Source organism: Xenopus laevis, chromosome 5S (genome assembly GCF_017654675.1).
Source record: "Xenopus laevis strain J_2021 chromosome 5S, Xenopus_laevis_v10.1, whole genome shotgun sequence".
NCBI lineage: Eukaryota > Metazoa > Chordata > Amphibia > Anura > Pipidae > Xenopus > Xenopus laevis.
This window is the reverse complement of record NC_054380.1, coordinates 1,650,768-1,670,873: the sequence shown is the minus strand read 5'-3', so window position 1 is coordinate 1,670,873 and position 20,106 is coordinate 1,650,768. Positions and strand designations below refer to the sequence as shown.

General features: G+C 41.5%; 1 protein-coding gene across 2 annotated transcripts; it reads right to left on the bottom strand.

The window, feature by feature from the left end:
• Window positions 1-1,880: 1,880 nt before the first annotated feature.
• lgalsl.S (lectin, galactoside-binding-like S homeolog) lies at window positions 1,881-19,299 on the bottom strand. 2 transcript variants are annotated; one of them, XM_018264614.2, is made up of 5 exons: window positions 18,443-19,299; window positions 14,590-14,658; window positions 8,311-8,399; window positions 5,955-6,132; window positions 1,881-3,459 (listed from the first exon to the last, which is right to left on the bottom strand). In XM_018264614.2, the coding sequence occupies exons 1-5, from the start codon at window positions 18,728-18,730 to the stop codon at window positions 3,316-3,318; spliced, it is 768 nt and encodes a 255-aa protein (XP_018120103.1). In that variant the 5' UTR covers window positions 18,731-19,299; the 3' UTR covers window positions 1,881-3,315.
• Between the last annotated feature and the right edge of the window lie 807 nt (window positions 19,300-20,106).

The following is a 20,106-nucleotide window of genomic DNA, read 5'->3' as shown; positions in this document are numbered from 1 at the left end:
AAATGTTGGAGTCTCTCCGTTGGGTTGGACAAACACTGCGACTCATCCAATCAATGAAGTTTAAGTTTTATATTTGAAACTCTCTAACCAGGTACAAGGAGTCACTGACAAAGGAAGATATTATAATCGGCTCGTTCTGCTCTGTATTTAACTGTATCTATATGATGGGGAAATGTTAGCCACCTGCAATTGGACTTGCTGAGTAATCAATGAAGACGTTTCACTACTCATCCGAGCAGCTTCTTCAGTACAACTGACTGCTGTGGGAAGTTCTCGGCATATAAACTCTTCCACTAATCCAATCACAATGGCACATTGTAACTCTTCAAAGAGGTGTAGATTGTGTGTAGTTACTGTGATAGGATTATCCAATGTGTCATGTGACTCTTAGATACAGCTGTTACTTGTGAGAGTTACATGACGTGTGAAGTGTTCTGAAACCGCCGGGGGACAGATGTTAGAACAGCATTGTATGTAGCAGACCCCAGAGTAGTGAGGAGAGCACAGATCTATACATTGGGGAGACAAAACAACTGCTCACCAAGTGAATGACTCAGCATAGGAGGGCGAACTCTACAGGGCAAAACTCAGCTTTCTTTCTACACTTAAAAGACAAGGGACACTCCTTTGAAGATAACAAGGTCCAAATCTTGGATAAAGAAGACACTGGTTTGAACGAGGCGTGAAAGAGGCGATTCATGTCAAGGTGGAGAAACCATCCCTGAACAGAGGCGGGGGCCTTAGACACCACCTGTCTGCTACATACAATGTGTTCTAACATCTGTACCCCGGCGGATTCAGAACACGTCACACATCCATTCATACAACTCTCACAAGTAACAGCTGTATCTAGGAGTCACATGACACATTGGATAATCCTATCACAGTAACTACACACAATCTACACCTCTGTGAGTTTCAGATGTCACCTGAATGTGCCGCTGTGATTGGATTAGTGGAAGAGTTTATATGTCGAGAACTTCCCACACCAGTCAGTTGTACTGAAGAAGCTGCTCGGATGAGTAGTGATTACTCAGCAAGTCCAGTTGTTTCAAAATTACTTTTACTAGAAAAGAGGGGTGCGGAAACACAGACTAGGGGTAGGCAGAAGACAATTTTAGAGGTAGCTGTCCAGCGCCCCCTTATCATTGTGCCCTCTTGTGCCTACCCCTAATTCTGGCCCTGACCAGGACTGAAACTAGTTTTAGACAGAAGAGGCAAGTGCCTAGAGCACAACAGTTGGTGGGGAGATCTGCTAGTCACATATCTCTTCTGTCTGCCAACCCCTTGTTTATGGTCCTGGAGGATAGTTGGTTGCTGGTATTTGATGCTGGTCCTCTCAAACGGCCCCTAACTCTCTCTCTTGTCTCAGCATACACACGTGCAGGGGGAGGGGCAAGGCATGCATTTGCAGTCAACTTGCATTGGGGCCTTTCTGCCACAGCCTGGCACTGCCGAGTAGTCCCTCATTGTTTTGTGCAGCTATACTATAGTCACAGATGTATTTTAGGCACCAGACAGCGCATTTAAGTCGGGATGAAGGAAGAAGGCCACATTTTTTCAGTTATATAGGCACTTCTTCCTACCTCGTTCCTTTGCTCATGTGCAGTTATTCTCTATCTGCATTTTCCGTTGATAAATATGAATTTGAGCTACCAAGCTGTTTTTTCTTGTTTTGATAAGCCTTCCGTGCAAGAGAGCCCATCAGGGTTAGGAGAGTAAAGCAATTTAGGGGTGGGGGTTCTATTTTCTAAACAAATGAAAGGTCATCCCATGCAAGATCTTCCGTGGCACTTTAGAGGCACATACAGTGACAATTCTATTAAGAGAACCAACTACAGAATTGGTTTCCCATACTCAGCATCATTCTCTTCATCAACTTGAGTTGCAACGTTTTTATTCTCAGAATAGATATTGGTTTTTTTTTTGGAACCACTGTCCGAGTTCTTAAGAAATGACAAAAAAAAATGGCAGCATGGTCTTAATACTTGTTACAAAAAATGTAAAAAGCATGAAAATCACATTCATTACCTGGAATCATCCGGTTTAGCTAATTATAGTCCAAATACGTTAAATAAAGTTCATGAGATGAGACGTGGATGAACGTTGACTCAAAAGCACATTCTTACATTCTAAGTGGTTACAGACTTTATCTCAGTGGCAGAGAATAATGCAGATTGTTCTGTTGTTACATATAATAGATAAATAAATTACCATCAAAGTGGTGTCAACAATACACAGTGCAAAAAAAACTTACTATACATTCTATGCAAATACCCTGACTAAATATACCGTATATACTCGAGTATAAGCCGAGTTTTTCAGCCTCCAATATATGCTGTAAAACTCTACCTCGGCTTATAATCGAGTCAAGCGAAAAACGGTCGCCGGCGTGTAAGAATAGTCGCCGGCGCCCAAGAACAGTCACCGGCGCCCAAGAATAGTCTCCAAGAATGGTCGCCAGCATCCAAAAACGAGACGCCGGCACCTCCTATGGGAGCAGAAACCCTCAATTTTTTGATTGAAACTTACCAGAAGCTGCTGCATTTCTCACCCTAGGCTTATACTCGAGTCAATAAGCTTTCCCAGTTTTTGGAGGTAAAATTAGGTACCTCGGCTTATACTCGGGACGGCTTATACTCGAGTATATATGGTAAATATATTATTGCGCTAGACTTTAGTGCAAAAACAATGTTTTTACAAATAAATTGGTTTTTTTTTATGTTTGACTGAATGTTGTTACTTGTTAAAAAAATGATTATATATTACCCTTTTTTTTGCAACACTGCAAGCCCATTAGTCCCAAGAGCAAAATGTAAGGGCCTTCTGGTATTATACTATTAAAGCATTTTTTCACCTTTGCCAAAAAATAGATTTACTGGCTACATGCTATAAAAAAATAAAACAAAAATAAAATGAAAATGCCTTTGATAGTAAAATCAATGAAAGGCAGACAATTAAAATCCCTTTCATTCATTGGCTGCATGGTGTCAGTGGCAGATTTAATCCAGAACAAACAAAAAAGGCTAAAAAAGAAGAAGCACAAGTCATGTGACTTGCAGTTTCCAGTTCATTGTAGTCCAGGTCAAAAAATAAAGACTAATTGTTGGTAATATACGTGGCAGCCGCCTGTAATGTACCACACTGTCCATTAAAATAATCAAATAAAACGTCTCTCTGTAACTATTGTCCCTCGGCCTGTTACTCGCAGGAGTAAATACAAGGTCTTGGTGTTGAGGACACAATGAACTGCGCTGCTTGTGACCTTGCGTTGGTTGTACTCGTCCACCGCTGGGGTGGGAACATAGTCAATCGTCAACCAAGTTTGGTCAGTTGTAGGTCACCATTGATTTTAATTGTATTAATGGCTGAAAGGCTCTCGACGCGATGATAAAAGTCAAAGAGCTGATGTCCGTCCACAATTATCCTGAATTGAGGGTGCTCACAGTGTATCTCTACCTGCAACGAGAAAGACAAAAAAAGAAAATTCCATTGTCTGTTTAAAACGTCATATAGATTGCAATCTGGTGGCTACAATGCTCCATATTCCTTATAATACACAATGTTAGGGATGAACAAACAGAGGAAACAGAGTGTGTTACGCTGAGAATACACAGGAGGAGATCCTGGTTTGGCAACATTGTCACATGAAGGAGCTTGGCCTGATTTGGCCACTTACACACTGAGCCACATTGGGCTGATTTGATCCTATAGCCTCCCCAGACTCGTAATTACAATATACTGTGGGTCTATGGAGACGTGAGGAGAAGACCACATCAATGTATCAAGTCCTTGTCACATTCTCTAATCTGCCTGATGGATTTTTAGCAGAATGGTATCCAGTTAAAGGAGAAGTAAAGCCTAACTAAAGAAGTAGGTAGAAATATTGTGCATGATGTTTTGTGCTTCTGTACCAGTGCAGTGACACATGCTAAGATTCCAGGGAGATTAGTCGCCCAGCCACAAATCTCCTCTTCTTCGGGCAACTAATCTCCCCGAAATGCCTCCCGCCGGCTAGAATGTAAATCGCCGGCGGGATGGCACTCGGAGCGATTCGTTTTCCGAAGTCGGCCGAAGTTTCCTCGTGAGGCAACTTCGGAAAATGAAGCGTTCCGGAAGGCATTTCAGGGAGATTAGTCACCCGAAGAAGAGGGGATTTGTCTCTGGGCGACTAATCTCCCTGGAATCTTAGCATGTGTTACTGCCCTAAAGTTGGTCATACAATGGGAAATGCAAGGCCATCGGGACATGGAGCAAATTGATGAGTTGATTTAGTTTAGTCATCTCCCTGATGTGATTTTTAAACCTGCGCAACTGATTTTCTGTCTGATTTTCAGCCAGGCACACTCAGTGACTCTAATCTGCTATTCATCACTAGTCCATTGCACATTGTGCCGAGTTCTGCACCTCCATCTTCAACACTATGGAATCCTCGCGAAAAGTGAAAGAAAATTTTTGAAGAAGAGGATGAACCAGCCTGTGTTTGTAGGTAGCCATTGGAGCCATGGGAATCATTGGGTTGCACACATCAGTGTTTTTGTTTGAAAAAGGGTGCTAGTCTGGGGTAGCAAACTTGTGATTAGATTCACTAGGAGTTCCCAAGAAATTGTTACTGTCTCCTTGGAGTTTTAATGCTAGGCCCAGATGATGTATAACAGGGGTCCTCAACCCCCAGGTCATAGCCCAGAACAGAGCCGCAGACGATCTTGAACTTGGTCGCTGAGCCTAGCGGCCAATCAACAAATTGGACGCCGGCGCGCCAGAATTGGACGCCGACCCCTCCAGATTCCACAGACCCCCCCCCCATCCTTGCAAAAAATAGCTCTAAACATGTCCCCGGGCCAAGAAGATTGGGAACCGCTGATTTATAACATTGCAGATTCTCCACTGCCCCCCCCCCCTTGCCTTTTCAACTGCAGATGGATTTCTGAGCGAAAGGCAAAATGACGCCTGTCAATGTTTCCGATAAGAGCAGCGGAGATCCAACACTGTCTAGCCTTAGCCTTACCTTTGTGACTCTGTTAAAAAGAAATAATGAGCTCTTTATAAACAAAACCCTCCCTTCTCCCATTGTCCGGCCTTGAGATAAATAGAAGATTAAAGAGAGGGCGTAACAGTGGATAATTTTACTACTTTATCCTCCCACAGTTTCTTGGAAAACCACAGGAATTTGAAAAAGCTTCAGTTTCAGGTTTAATAGCTTTCTAAACAAAGACTGCTATAAGGTGCATATTACACACACACAAAGGGGGTTAAAGGAGAAGGAAAGCTACAGAGGCAGTTTATTGCCAATAGATTAGCTGCAATAGTACAAGCTAGAATGCTATATTTATACTGTAGAATGTTTTACCATACCTGAGTAAAAAGCTCTAGAAACTCTCTGTTTGATTAGGATAGGAGCTCCAGTATTAATGTGGTGTGACATCACTTCCTGCCTGAGTCTATCCCTGCTCTAGGCTCAGATTACAGTAGAGAAGGGAGGGGGGGAGAGGAGCAAACTGAGCATGCTCTTGCCCAGGGCAATGAGGTTTAAGCTGAAAACAGGAAGTCTGATACAGAAGCCCATGAGTACACAATAGAAGGAAAGAAATGTGATGTTTCTTTTGACAGGGGACTCAGAGCAACATTACTTTGAGGATTTACTGGTATATTTAAATGGACCTTTCTGATAAGGCTTACTTCGTTTTTACCTTTCCTTCTCCTTTAAACCATCTGTATTTTAAAACAATTTAGGGTTATGATTACTAAAGTCTTCTAGCAAACAATGAGATGTTGACTTCCCAACACCTAAGCAATAAATGCTGCCTGGCACCTTAAATTACCTCTTCCGATTGGTAAATGATTTGTCCCATTCTCACAGTGAGTTGTGCTTTACTGGAGACTCAAGAGAACAGATCTACTAATGTATAGATAGGGCCCATGAAATATGACTGTGTGTTCTGTCTTTTACTTACTCTGAAAGGCTGATCTGCTATGAACGGGAAATAAGGTATTGCGGACTCTTCTTCTCCCCACTTTCCGGATACACACGCATTCCTTAAGAACTGTTTGTCAGCAAACTCTGCTCTCAGCTCAATGGCAATATCAGCTGCTGGATCTTCCGAGTCTCCGCATGTCAACCTGATGTCAAAACTGATGTGAACAGTAAGAGGTGAGGAAAGGCTTTGGATTATCACAAACAGCTTGGAGTCTGATCTATATGAACAGTTGGGATTTTTATGAACGGGTAGAGAGCACAGTAATAAAGATCTACTGACTGTAAACTGTACAGCAAGGAATGGGCCCAAGCAACTGTCACATTATCTGGTCTCCCACACTTGTCATAGTCAAGGCCCCATGTGAAGCATTACGATTAAAATGAGGTTGGCCTTACAGTTATGGAACCACTGCGAATGATTCCGATAATATTTGAACCAGAAGTAAAGAACTAGACATCTTTGTTCATAATATATGTAAAATGAAAGTAAGTCATACATGTTACTCTTTTAATGTACTGAGATTAGGATGAAAACAAAGTCTGGATTGTGAAAAGTCGATATACTTTCTAATTCATTGGCAGGGTGTGAACTATGTTCTATAAAATACCATAGAAACAAAGATTTTTCTAAAAAAAATATATATATATATTTTTTCAAAATGAGCAACTACCTGTTAGTTTTTTCATGTTCATCTTGTTCTTGTTTGGCCTTAAAGGGCAAAATATCTTATCCACAACCAAATGTGCAGGCTAATAGAGCTCACACTCCGGTTGGGGGTAACTAGTTTTTTTTTCCCCAATTGCCCCCGCCAGTGCTAGGCCACCCACACCAGGAGGGAGCTCCCAGTGCAAGCTGCCATGTTGGTCAGAGCACATGCGCATAATGCACTTCTCACGTCACACATGGAACAAGCAAGTTGCGGCATTTGCTCATCATGCGCATGTGTGTGCCCCAACATGGCCGATTGAACCAGGAGCTCCCTCCCAGTGCCTAGCGATGGGCATTTAGAAAAATAAAAACAACCGTTACCCCCAACTGGAGTGTGGACTCTGTTAGCCTGCACTTTTAGTTGGGGATAATTTATTTTGGTAACAGGTGCCCTTTAAGGCTGAGGAGTTCTGCCCCTTATGGATACAGAGCTGGCAGCACTGTATTCATGGAGGAAACTGCTGGTCTCCCTGCTCTGAAATGGAACTCGGAGTCTGGAAGCAATTCTTTATACAAGGAAAGCGTGTGCACAGACCGAAAAAAAAACAGATTGCACCATTTTCTTTGCACACTGCCATTTTTAATTGCAAATGATCCCTAAAGAATCTGAGGTATAATATACAGTTTTTTTCTCATATCATTTGTGTTATGATCTAACTGTGCACCAATATTCCCTGTCCCTACAGTATATAAACACTACACCCCTGTCCTATCAGGCACCACATTTTAATCTTACAGGGACAGCGAGACTGAAAAAGAGAAAGACTGCAGAGAGATTTAAAATAGAAGGAAGGGAGATGTAATGAAGATGAATATCGTAGGTAAATTAGAAGTAAACGTTTGAAATAAAGGGAAATAAGGAAAAAGGAGGAGAATAAAAAGGAGAGGGACGTCATTTAATAAGATAAAAGGAAATAGGACAATTTCCTTTAGGAAGAGAAGAAATTTGAGGAACAACATAAAGAAAATAACAATAAGGTAAAAGAGTAGAAGAAGAATAAGATGAATAGAACAGAGTAAATAACATAAGAAAAAACTCATTAAAAATAAGATTACAGCAAAGATGAACAAAGATGGAAGAGCAGAACAAAAGATGAGAGCAAATGACAGATCATGGATTAATAGACAATGTGTTTAGAGTTAAACACTATCTGTATCAACTCATCAGGACAATAAGACAAGTCATTCTTTTTCTTTTTAATTCACACCATTTTTTTCACTGTAATTTTACTTCAACTAATTTGTTGAAGTCTTAAATAAACAGAAAAATATTTTAGTATTAAAATGTGTAAGATGTTTTAATATTTATTTTTATAACCAAGCAAGTGGTGCACTGACAGATTGTGTATGTGTGGATTTGGTCTGGATTAGATGATGGGATTGAGAAAACTATGGCAAAAAAAAGGGATTAAGGGGAAAAATCTGTTTTGGTTTGCGGTCAGACAATGATGTCACAATGAGCTCAATGATGTCGATGGAGAAGCAACTGTAAGTACAACGATAACCTCATGTGCTTTTCACTTCTCAGCAATAGGAGGTGGCAGCTGAGTGTAGAGACACACGTGAGCACAAATTATAGGGACAAAGCAAATCAATAGGACATTTCTGACAGTAGGTTTTTTACCTCTTTGGCTCCAGGTTAACAATTCCCATAATAAGGATTTTCTTTCCTGGTCTCAGGCCTCCTTTTATATGACCACAGAATGGAACAGTCTGAAATAAAACACAAGGTTTGATTTCATCCAAAAAAGAAACACATTTCAGATACGTACAATTGTATTGTGTGTGTGTGTGTGTGTCTGTGTGTGTGTGAGTGTGTGTGTGTGTCTGTCTGTGTGTGTGTGTGTGTGTGTCTGTCTGTGTGTGTGTGTCTGTCTGTGTGTGTGTGTCTGTCTGTGTGTGTGTGTCTGTCTGTGTGTGTGTGTCTGTCTGTGTGTGTGTGTCTGTCTGTCTGTGTGTGTCTGTGTGTGTGTGTGTGTGTGTGTCTGTCTGTCTGTCTGTGTGTGTGTCTGTCTGTCTGTCTGTGTGTGTGTGTGTGTGTGTCTGTGTGTGTGTGTCTGTGTGTGTGTGTCTGTGTGTGTGTGTCTGTGTGTGTGTGTCTGTGTGTGTGTGTGTGTCTGTCTGTGTGTGTGTGTCTGTCTGTGTGTGTCTGTCTGTGTGTGTGTGTCTGTCTGTGTGTGTGTGTGTGTCTGTGTGTGTGTCTGTGTGTGTGTGTGTGTGTCTGTGTGTGTCTGTCTGTCTGTGTGTGTCTGTGTGTGTGTGTGTCTGTGTGTGTGTGTGTGTGTCTATATGTGTGTCTGTACAAACAAATGAATTGCATTTCAGCGGCAGCATGTTTAGTCTGTGTACTAGAGTCAAAGCATTACTTGGTGTCATACAAATGCATCACCGCATATTGTACACTTTTCATCAAGAATGGAGCTGTATTCTGATATAAAGGTACAAACATCTGCATGGCCTACACTGTGAAAGGTGTAATTTTTGTAAGCGATTCATCATGTTTTTTCCCCCACAATGCAGCATTTCCCCAAAATTCTAGAATCATTGCTGCCAAGTAGCAAGTTATGTGCACCCCAGTTGTGTGCGATGCATCAAAAGATACAATTTTGTGTTTGCAGTTTTTATATCAGGTGCTATTTACAGATAATATTTGCAGAGTGCATGCAGCGGCGTAACTATAGCTCTATAGCTAATAATCAAACCTCCCCAGCTGCTCACTTACCTGCGGCAAGGAAGGGGGACGCATGTCGGCACAGAGTGGGCGGAGGCAGGATGGGAAGTGGGCGGGAGGATCGGAGTGTCTCCATCAAGTTTACATAATTTATTTATACAATGTCAGCATATCTTCCTCTATCACATAATATTCAATAACTTTGTGGGATATGCGAAAATATAATATAGAAACATCAAATTGAATTGAAGGGAGGGGGTGATATCAGTCCAACTTGCAGTACAGCAGTAAAGAGTGACTGAAGTTTATCAGAGCACAAGTCACATGACTTGGGGCAGCTGGGAAACTGACAATATGTCTAGCCCCATGTCAGATTTCAAAATGAAATATAAAAAAATCTGTTTGCTCTTTTGAGAAATGGATTTCAGTGCAGAATTCTGCTGGAGCAGCACTATTAACTGATTCATTTTGAAAAAAACATGTTTTCCCATTGCTGGTATCCTTTAACTCCCCTGATAGATTTGAAAGTTTCATATATATATCAGCTCTCTCCATTCTCTCTTCTCAATTTTACATTTATGTCTTCAAGGCTTTCCTGATGTGCTTTGTTATTCAGGCCATAAGTAATCTTAGCCGCCATTTACTTGCCATCTTATATTTTATTTATATATACATCGTCTATCTATGGATTGGCCTAAAAATGAAATGCAATCAAGGTCAGGTCTCAGTGGCCTATACAATAACCAACCTCTTAATGCTTTTTATACTTCTTCCTATGCAGGGGTAGGATTGCATAACAGGAACCAGAAAACTAACAAGGAGTTGAATACATTTCTGTAAAATCAGAGGTGTAAGGCTGCTGGCCTTGAGAAGTATCACAGTACCCCCAATAAAATAAGATTATAGTTACAAAGAGCTTTATTTAGCCCTTCAAAGAGCATTGTCAGCTACGTTTAAATTACATATTACTACCATTGTTTTATATCTCTCTCCTCTCATTGTCATGTATACTGTTGGTAACATAGAGAAAGGAAAACCCTATGCAATAATATATTGTATCAGTTATTTCTGTCTAATATTATTAACCCAGACCGGGATATTTCATTTGCAGTTGATCTCCATTTTGTTATACTAGTTACTGATGATTAATCCAGAGACTAGATAATTAGCATTTTTATTATTTATCTTTTTGTTCTCCTACTTACCTCCCAGTCTACAAAATCACTGCCTGGTTCTCAGGGTAAACTAAAGACCATTTTAAAAGACAAGGAACAGCATTACTACTGCAAATTTGCTAGTGATCCCCCCAATGAATTTAACTGGAGAACCTGAGCTGGTGCAAAAGAATGAAAAGCAGTCGCACTAATAAAAGTTAATTTTAAGGTGAACCTTTAAACCAAAAAAAACACAGGTCTTAAAAGATCTGTGCTAAACACAGTATAGTGAAGGATTAGTACTGTATGGGATCAGTTATCAGGAAACCCGTTATCCAGAGAGCTCTGAATTACGGAAAGTTCGACTCAATTTATCCAAATTTTTAAAAATATTTCCCTTTTTCTGTGTAATAATAAAACAGTATCTTGTACATGATCCCAACTAAGATATAATTAATCCTTATTGGAAGCAAAACCAGTCTACTGGGTTTATTTCATGTTTTCTAGTAGACTTAAGGTATGAAGATCCAAATTACGGACAGACCTGTTATCCAGAAAACCACAGGTTCCGAGCATTCTAGATAACAAGTCCCATACCTGTACTGTTGGGGTATATCAGATACATGCAAAACTCATGGGATGAGCAGGTCTGGGTCCCAAAATAGCGATGCTAATGCAGGTTCAGGAAGTTTTAGCTCCCTCACTCCCTTGAAAGACCCCCTACATGACATTTGGATGAGGTTTGGGTTGAGAATAGGGATGCACCGAATCCCCTAATCCTTGGTGAAAGATTAGGGTCAGGAAAGGAAAAAGTGGAAAAAAATTCTCTTTTGTGATGAGTCACGTGATTTCCCTATCATCCCCTAATTTACATATGCAAATTAGGATTCGGTTCGGGCAGGCACAAGGATTCTCCGAATCTTGCTGAAATTCCATACTGAATCCTGGATTTGGTTCATCCCTAGTTAAGAATAATGTAAGGGTACACAAGTTGGATGGATGTGGGTCCACTAGAGGTAAGTGAGGGTTGGTTAGTGATGAGGCTGCACTTACTGTAAACCAGGGATCCCCAACCTTTTGAACCTGTGAGCAACATTCAGAAGTAAAAAGAGTTGAAGAGCAACACAAGCCTGAACATTTTTCTTGAGTTGTCAAATAAGAGTTGAGATTGGCCATTTGGTAGCCCCTATGAGGATTGTAAACATTGAGACTCTGTTTGGCAGTACATCTGGTTTTTATACAATAAAACTTGCCTCCAAGCCTGGAATTCAAAAATAATCACCTGCTTTGAGGCCACTGGGAGCAACATCCAAGGGGTTGGGGAGCAACATGTTACTCACGAGCTACTGGTTGGGGATCACTGGTGTAAAGCATGTAGCTTACTATATAGTGTTTATACAAAGGAAAGGAAAAGCAACAACAACACCTCTAGTGGTCTGATCAGAAAACATTTCATTTAGGGCACAAATTCCCCAATTTAGTCAGGTACTTGATGCTGTAGAGCTCAGTTATGCACAGGTGCACTTGCCAATAGTAACCTTTCAGCAATGACCTATGGATAGTCTAGTACAGGGATCCCCAACCTTTTGAACCCGTGAGCAACATTCAGAAGTAAAAGAAGTTGGGGAGCAACACAAGCATGAAAAATGTTCTTGGGGTGCCAAATAAGTGCTGTGATTGGCCATTTAGTAGCCCCTATGTGGATTGTCAGCCTACATTGAGGCTCTGTTTGGCAGTACAACTGGTTTTTATACAACTAAAACTTGCCTCCAAGCCTGGAATTCAATAATAATCACCAGCTTTGAGGCCACTGGGAGCAACATCCAAGGGGTTGGGGAGCAACATGTTACTCACGAGCTACTGGTTGGGGATCACTGGTCTAGTACAAGACAGAAAATAAAGCAAAGAATTGATTTGTTGCCGTAGGTAGCAGGTATAGCAACCCCAGTATGTGAAGCAACTCTTCTAAATGACTTAAATCATTAGCACTGAATTTATTTATTTACAGAGGCTGCCGAACTAATGCTATAAATAAATCTCTTGGGCTAGAATGATCTGCAATTCATAAGTTGTGGTTGTTGTATTCCTGGAATTGGCACAGTGACTTCAGAACACACGCTGGTCTAATGAGAGAGCGCCTGGTCACTATATGAATAACACACAAGTCAGTGACTTTATGATCAGTCTAAAAGAATGAAAATAAAGTGTAAAATAGCAGCTTTAGTCCAGGCAGAATTTCTGTGTTATGTGTCTATATTTGTGTGTTTAATGAGACGCAGAGTGAGTGGGGGTAGTGGGAAGCTTTCCCATAGGATTTGCTGTGTTTGGGCAAAGCAGTGGAAAACTTGGCCTACCTCTCACTATAGAGTGGACTTTGTGAAGTGAAGAAAGTCACTGTTTGGGGATTTATTTATTTTTTTCCCATCCATATGGACAGCAGATTGATTTTAATAAATAAAATATGTACATCAGTATATTCATATTGTTCGTCTTCAGTAGTGGAAGCCGCATGCTGTTGACATTAGCGAGGGATGAGTTTTTTTTTTGATTTTTTAACCTATACACAGTGTTAACAAAAAGATACAACAGAAAGGGAACAGTAAAAAGGGCAAAGATACATGAGTTGAGCTGGCATTTGTAATTATTATGGTTAGAACTAAGTGGTTCGCTTTTATGTTAACTTTTACTATGTTATAGAATAGCCAATCAACTTTTCAATTGATCATTATTTATTTTTAAATTATTTGCCTTTCCTTTCTATTTCTTTCCACTTTTCAGATGGGGGTCACTCATCCCATCTAAAAAACAAATGCTCTGTAAGGGCAGAGACACACGCTCAGATTCGGGGAGATTAGTCGCCCGGTGATAAATCTCCTCTTCTTCAGGGCGACTAATCTCCCCGAACTGCCTCCCGCCGGCTAAAATGTAAATTGCCAGCTGGATGGCACTCGGAGCGATTCATTTTCCAAAGTTGCCCGAAGTTTCCCCGTGAGGCAACTTCCGGCGACTTCAGAAAACGAAGCACACCGATTGCCATCCCGCCGGCGGGAGGCAGTTCGGGGAGATTAGTCGCCCCGAAGAAGAGGAGATTTACTGTTATTGCTACTTTTTATTTCTCATGTTTCTATTCAGGTCCTCTCTTATTCATATTCCAGTCCAGTCTTTCATGGTTTCTAGGGTAATTTGGACCCTAGCAACCAGATTGCTGAAATTGCAAATTGGAGAGCCGCTGAATAAAAAGCTAAATAACTCAAAACCCACAGCTAATAAAAAAATGAAATCCAATTGCAAATTGTCTCAAAACTCTCTACATCATACTACATGTTAAATCAAAGGTGATCAACCCCTTTAAGGGACATTTGAAAACATAATAAACATCCACATTAACCCCTTAGCATTGGGTGACATATTGTATCAAAAAAAAGCCCAGATCTAGCATGGGTGTATGACAGATGTAACCAATCATACTGACCCTTGATATTTCACGTGAACATTTTTCATATAAATGCATTAGTTTAAGCACATTCCTGATGCACTCAGGGTCGGACCCAGATTCGCACCCTGTGGGGCTTCTTCCTGCCGCAACCTACCTTCATCGGGACGGTCGCAGCAAAAACATAGTGAGCATGCGTGCGCTTGAGTGGGGAGCAGAGGGGGGCCCTAGGACAGCAGCCCCGGACCCCCCAGTCCGAGCCTGGATGCACTTTATTATTAGTTTGCTTAGCTTTGCCCCATTGCCAGAACAACATGTACACACAATTGTGACGTGTTCCGGCAATAATTGCCACCTATAAACAGTTATCTGTATTGGGTGAAAAATGATTCATTGTGCTTCTGACACGGCACATGTTGCTAATTTCTACAGGATTCTTGTCAATATGTAAGTATACTGAAATCATACACCGGCCTTGTGTCTGGATGTGAACTCTAACACCACATTTTAGCTGAAGGTACAAACACCCCTTGATGATCCCCTTTTCAGTCCCTGGCGCAGCACCAAATTGTTGTTTTTCTATGTAAATTGGTCCCTAATCCACACAAAATTCTTGGTTAATAAAAAAAGAAATAGATTGCTTACCAGCCGTGGGAAATAAACCTCCGCTTGTACAGGTGATGTCAAGGGACTGCTCAAACGTCTAACGCCCATCTGCTGAAAGAGAAAAATATACAAATCAATCAGTACACAAGAAGTAAGGAGATATTTAGAATAAAATCTGAGATTATCCACCATTTCATTGTTCTGTTGAGGCATGAGGATAGCGAGGGTAGGGTTTCATTTAGAGAAGAATCACCTGATGCAGTTGGCAAGAATATTATATATATATATATTATAGGATTATAAGAACAGAGTTATATGGCACATCAAATGCAATGTGCAGGCAGCAAACACGCAATCAGCAGTCATGTGACTGTGATAATTAGCAGGTTTCTGTATCTGCAGAAAATTAAAATGTTGCATCAGGGATAAATAATAAGGATTATAGCCACTGAAACATCTCGGAAACTGTAAAATATCACTTTCTGCAATGAAACAAATGCATATGTATATTAAGCAGACATACCCCCAAATGTAATAAAATGCAGTCATTTTGCCCAGGAGCAACAAACCATGGCAACCAATAAGAGGTTTGCTTTTAAACAGGTGACCAGTAAATGCTACCTTCTCATTGGTTGCTATGGGTTACTGCTCCTGGGCAAACTTGGTGCCTTTTATTACATAACCCCCTAAACCCATAGAATGGCGTTGGTCATTTTACCCTATTTTACCCTATTATTCACTGTCCCCTCGACTGCACTGGCTTTTCATTGAGATTCCAGAATAATGAAAGTTCTGAATATGGACAATTAGATATTGGCATCACTGCTAGAAACCAGTCATTTATTTTGAGTTGCAGAGATATAAAAACAGATGTTTCCCACAGCTGGAAAATAATATTTTTTCAGCTTGCGACTTTATAGCCGCAAGCGCGTGGCTATAAAGTCGGAAGCCAGCAGTTGAAGGTGGCAGACAGGGCGAGCTAGAACCCCTCCTTAGAAATAGTATTAGAGTTGAGCCAATATTTCTTATATGTTTTAAGGTAAAGTCTCTTGGCTCTGAGTTGATTTCAGGTTTTACTGAAATATTCCTAGCAACAGGAAGGTAAATAAAGTGGGATGTTCTAGAACACACTAATGTTAAATTCCTTTTAACATAAATCCTTATAAAATGTTCCCTAGGGCACAAACTGTCATGTAGGATTAATTTCCAACCCATGTTCTATGTGCGTCTGACATGAATTTTAGGTATGCATTAAAACAAGCTCCTAAAAACAAAAAGTTTTCCTAGACTCACAATTAAAAGGCACTATTATTTTAATTCCAACAACATTCCAAGATGTTGTACTTTGCACTGCTGCCAGTTTATACTGTACTCCGCGTCTAATGTTCAGTTAAAACACGTGGCATGCCATGTGGGGACTGCAAGCAGATTACTATAAATACTGGGCGAGACGTAGTATACTCAACATACACATCAGAACTAAGAGAAAATACACTCTCATACAGAAATAGCACCCCGAAAAAGTTCCACTTAACAAAATGATATTCAGGTGTCCAGGTCAATCTTTTGCAAGTTCAGCATTGAAGTGAATGGGTGCCACATAAAGTGATCACAGACGCTTTTCACCAACCTGAAATGTCAGTTTTTAGCTCCCTGGTCTGTGTGAAATGGCCGTACTATGCTGTTAGAACTAAATATCAGTAGGACATGGAGAACCTCTCTTGTTTTTCTGAGCTAAACTAAATGCATTTTATGGTTTCTAAGCCTCTAAGGGTCGGGGCACACAGGCAGATTCGGGGAGAGTAGACGCTAAAATGTAAATCACCGGCAAGATTGCACTCGGAGCGATTCGTTATCCGAAGTCACCTGGTTTCCTCGTGAGGCAATTTTGGACGACTTCGGAAAACGAATCGCTCCAAGTGCCATCGCGCCAGCGATTTACATTTTAGCCGGCGGAAGCCGTTCGGGGAGATTAGTCTCCCCAAAGAAGAGGTGATAAGTCGACAGGCGATTAAATCTCCCCAAATCGCCCTTACCCTTACTGATCGGTTTCACCTCATGATTGCAGGGAGCATGGGAAGCAGTAACTGGCTCGTTTCTCAAACAATAGGAAAATAATCAGAAAGATATGTTGAAGGGTAACACAACTAGGTTAGATTAACCAGGCTTTTTTTATGTTGAGGAATTTGGATCAAAGAATGAAGTCCAATCGCAAATTGAAGGGTGTGTTTCTCTGCACGTAAGGATAATATTTATTTATGTGGTGCCTTACGTGTGCTTTCCAAGGTGACACTTCAGAAAATGATAAATGCAAAACAGACACAGGGGATTAAAGCAAATCTACTGGAGACTAATTCCTTTCTAACAGCCCATTCTCACGGTCCTGATTGGGACAGCTCCACGGTTCTGGGACCCCAATAATGTCAATCCTTTTCATTAGTGCTCCTACAATGTCAGAAACACGTGGGGTTTATTTACTAAAGCTGGCCATAGACGCAAAGATCTCATCGTATGAATTGAGGATTCGTATGATTTTCAGAACGTGTGTGGAGAGCCCCGACATTTTTCGTCCGGCGGAGATCGGTCGTTTGGTCGATTAGACAGGTTAGAAAATTTCTGTCGGCTGCCGATAATATCTCTGCGTGTATTGCCGATCGTACGATTTTCAGTGGGAGACTGTCACTAGCTTTGTCTATCGTACGATTACTGTCAGGGGCAGAACATCGGCTGATCTGTTCTTTTACTACTTTATTTGGTCGGAATGGGAAGACTTTGATCTGAATGGTTAGTGGCGGGTCGGGAGATGGGAAAGTCCGATCGCACATTGATTCGTACGATCGGATCTTTGCGTCTGTGGCAGCTTAAGGTGTGTGAAGTCGTCCCGTATCTGGCCAGTCCTACACTCAAATTGCATTGGATTCATTAAGAAATTCTATTGCTTCATTAGTCGCTGTATAAAATGTATAATGAAGCAATAGAATTGTTAATGAATCAGATGCAAGTTGAGTGTAGGACTGGCCAGATATGGGATGAGTTTATTATTAAATATATTGTAATGTATGGACAAACAATCCCTGTTTTGTTTAAAGGGGAAGGCATTTATCAGTAGCTTAAGGCACAAAGTGTCTCAATGTCCTAAATATATTGATAATGAGTTGAGTGCAGACGAATGTCTTGTATTTGTACAAACAACAGAAGCGACTTTGTGCCTGACAAGTAGTGAGAGCAGATTCCATGTCAATTCATATGACTGAGGGAAGATTGAGGGGAGCACCTGAGGTGTTACTGGGGGGCCCTGGAAGTTTTAGTCACAAAGAAGAAATCAATGTCACACAGGGCTCCTCCCACACACACAGATTTGGCCAGAAGAGGAATATTCCAATTCATCTCCCCCAAATTGTGATGCTTTTTTGTTGAACCAGTTGAATGTGTCAGTGATAATAAAGTGTAACAGGTCAGTAACGTGAGTGGAGTCATTTCAACCCTCCTGTAAATAAAGCTGATGGGCTGGTACAGTGTGTGCATAGGAATTGCCTCTATTTACCCTCAAATCTCTACATTGGTCTGTTCCTGGCATTGGCTATAGTTTGCACAAGGGAAGGTTCCACCGATGAATGGGGGGGTGCTTCTCTCCACACACCGATACATAATGCAGATTTGTTGCAGTTGTGATTGATCACATTTGCTAGTGTAGAACCGATATCGGTCAGCCGCATGTGTATTGTATTGTATTCTGCGGCAGCTCCCGCACATAACACGGTGCTCAGGTCACACAGGACAACACTAAGGATCCCGCGGCACCTGTAAAGTGGCACAACCCCCCCCCCCCCTCACTTGGTACATTCCCGGTGCTTATGAAGCGCCAATAGTGTCGGTGATTAATAGAACTTACCAGCGCTTCACTTTCAACCAGGGATCCCGCCATCTTGTACAGAAGCCTCACACGGAGAAGCAAAGGCTGCGGGGGCACCGGATCAGCTGGAGCCCGGGAGGGAGAAGGAGGTGTCGGCAGCAGGAGGAGGGGAGGTCTGAGTCCAACTCCACCAGCAGCAGAGAACACAGAGACCTGACCTGACACTGGAAAACCTTCCCACCAGCCGGGGAGAGGGAGGAGCCGATGAAGGAGGAGGAGGAGTTTCTGTGTCTGACAGGAGAGAGGCTCATAGTGAATCTCTGTCATCTGCTTTGGCTTCTGGAATCTCAAGGGACAGTTTAATTCTCATTTTTCACTAATCCGCTCCCTCCTGTTACTGAACTACAGCTCCCAAACCAGTGTACTAGTGCCACAACAACAGCTTTCTGTTACCTAATACCTTCCTCTACCCACTTACCCTCAGTATCAGCCCCATTCCCTGACACTATAAAGCCAAGTTATAGCCCAATATCCCTCAGTATCAGCCCCATTCCCTGACTGACACTATAAAGCCAAGTTATAACCCAATATCCCTCAGTATCAGCCCCATTCCCTGACTGACACTATAAAGCCAAGTTATAGCCCAATATCACTCAGTATCAGCCCCATTCCCTGACACTATAAAGCCAAGTTATAGCCCAATATCCCTCAGTATCAGCCCCATTCCCTGACTGACACTATAAAGCCAAGTTATAGCCCAATATCCCTCAGTATCAGCCCCATTCCCTGACACTATAAAGCCAAGTTATAGCCCAATATCCCTCAGTATCAGCCCCATTCCCTGACTGACACTATAAAGCCAAGTTATAGCCCAATATCCCTCAGTATCAGCCCCATTCCCTTACAATATAAAGCCAAGTTATAGCCCAATATCCCTCAGTATCAGCCCCATTCCCTGACACTATAAAGCCAAGTTAGAACCCAATATCCCTCAGTATCAGCCCCATTCCCTGACACTATAAAGCCAAGTTATAGCCCAATATCCCTCAGTATCAGCCCCATTCCCTGACACTATAAAGCCAAGTTAGAACCCAATATCCCTCAGTATCAGCCCCATTCCCAGCTTGATTCTAATGAATTAACTGATATGTACATTTTTCTGCTGATAACTGGGCTTTTGAGACAACAACCCTGGGGTTAATCAAAATGAAAGAAAGTAGATGATTAGGGCAACTGACAATTTGAGGAAATAAACTAAAGACAGAAGCGCAGGGGTAATAACAGGGGCACCAGTGGGATGACTAGACCTGGGCAGTAATACACCAAGAAAAGGAACGGTCAATAAATAAATATGGAGGAGTATAAGGAGCAGATAACACACCATACAGGACTAGGCAGAATAACGAGATACAGGAAAGTAACAGCAAACAAGGCCAGAGACCTTTTCCCAATGATCTGAGCATTAATATGGAAGAGGCTCAGATTTACAGGCCCTTATTCATACCTTGTGCCAGAAGGTTTGTACTGGCAGCTGTGAAATGAAAATACCTACAAGTATATAGTTATTGCTAATTTTTGTTACTCGTTTTTCTATGACGCCCCCTCCTATTAATATTCCAGCCTCTTATTTGAATCAATGCATGGTTGCTAGGGTCATTTGGACCATAGCAACCAGATAGCTAAACTTGCAAACTGGAGAGCTG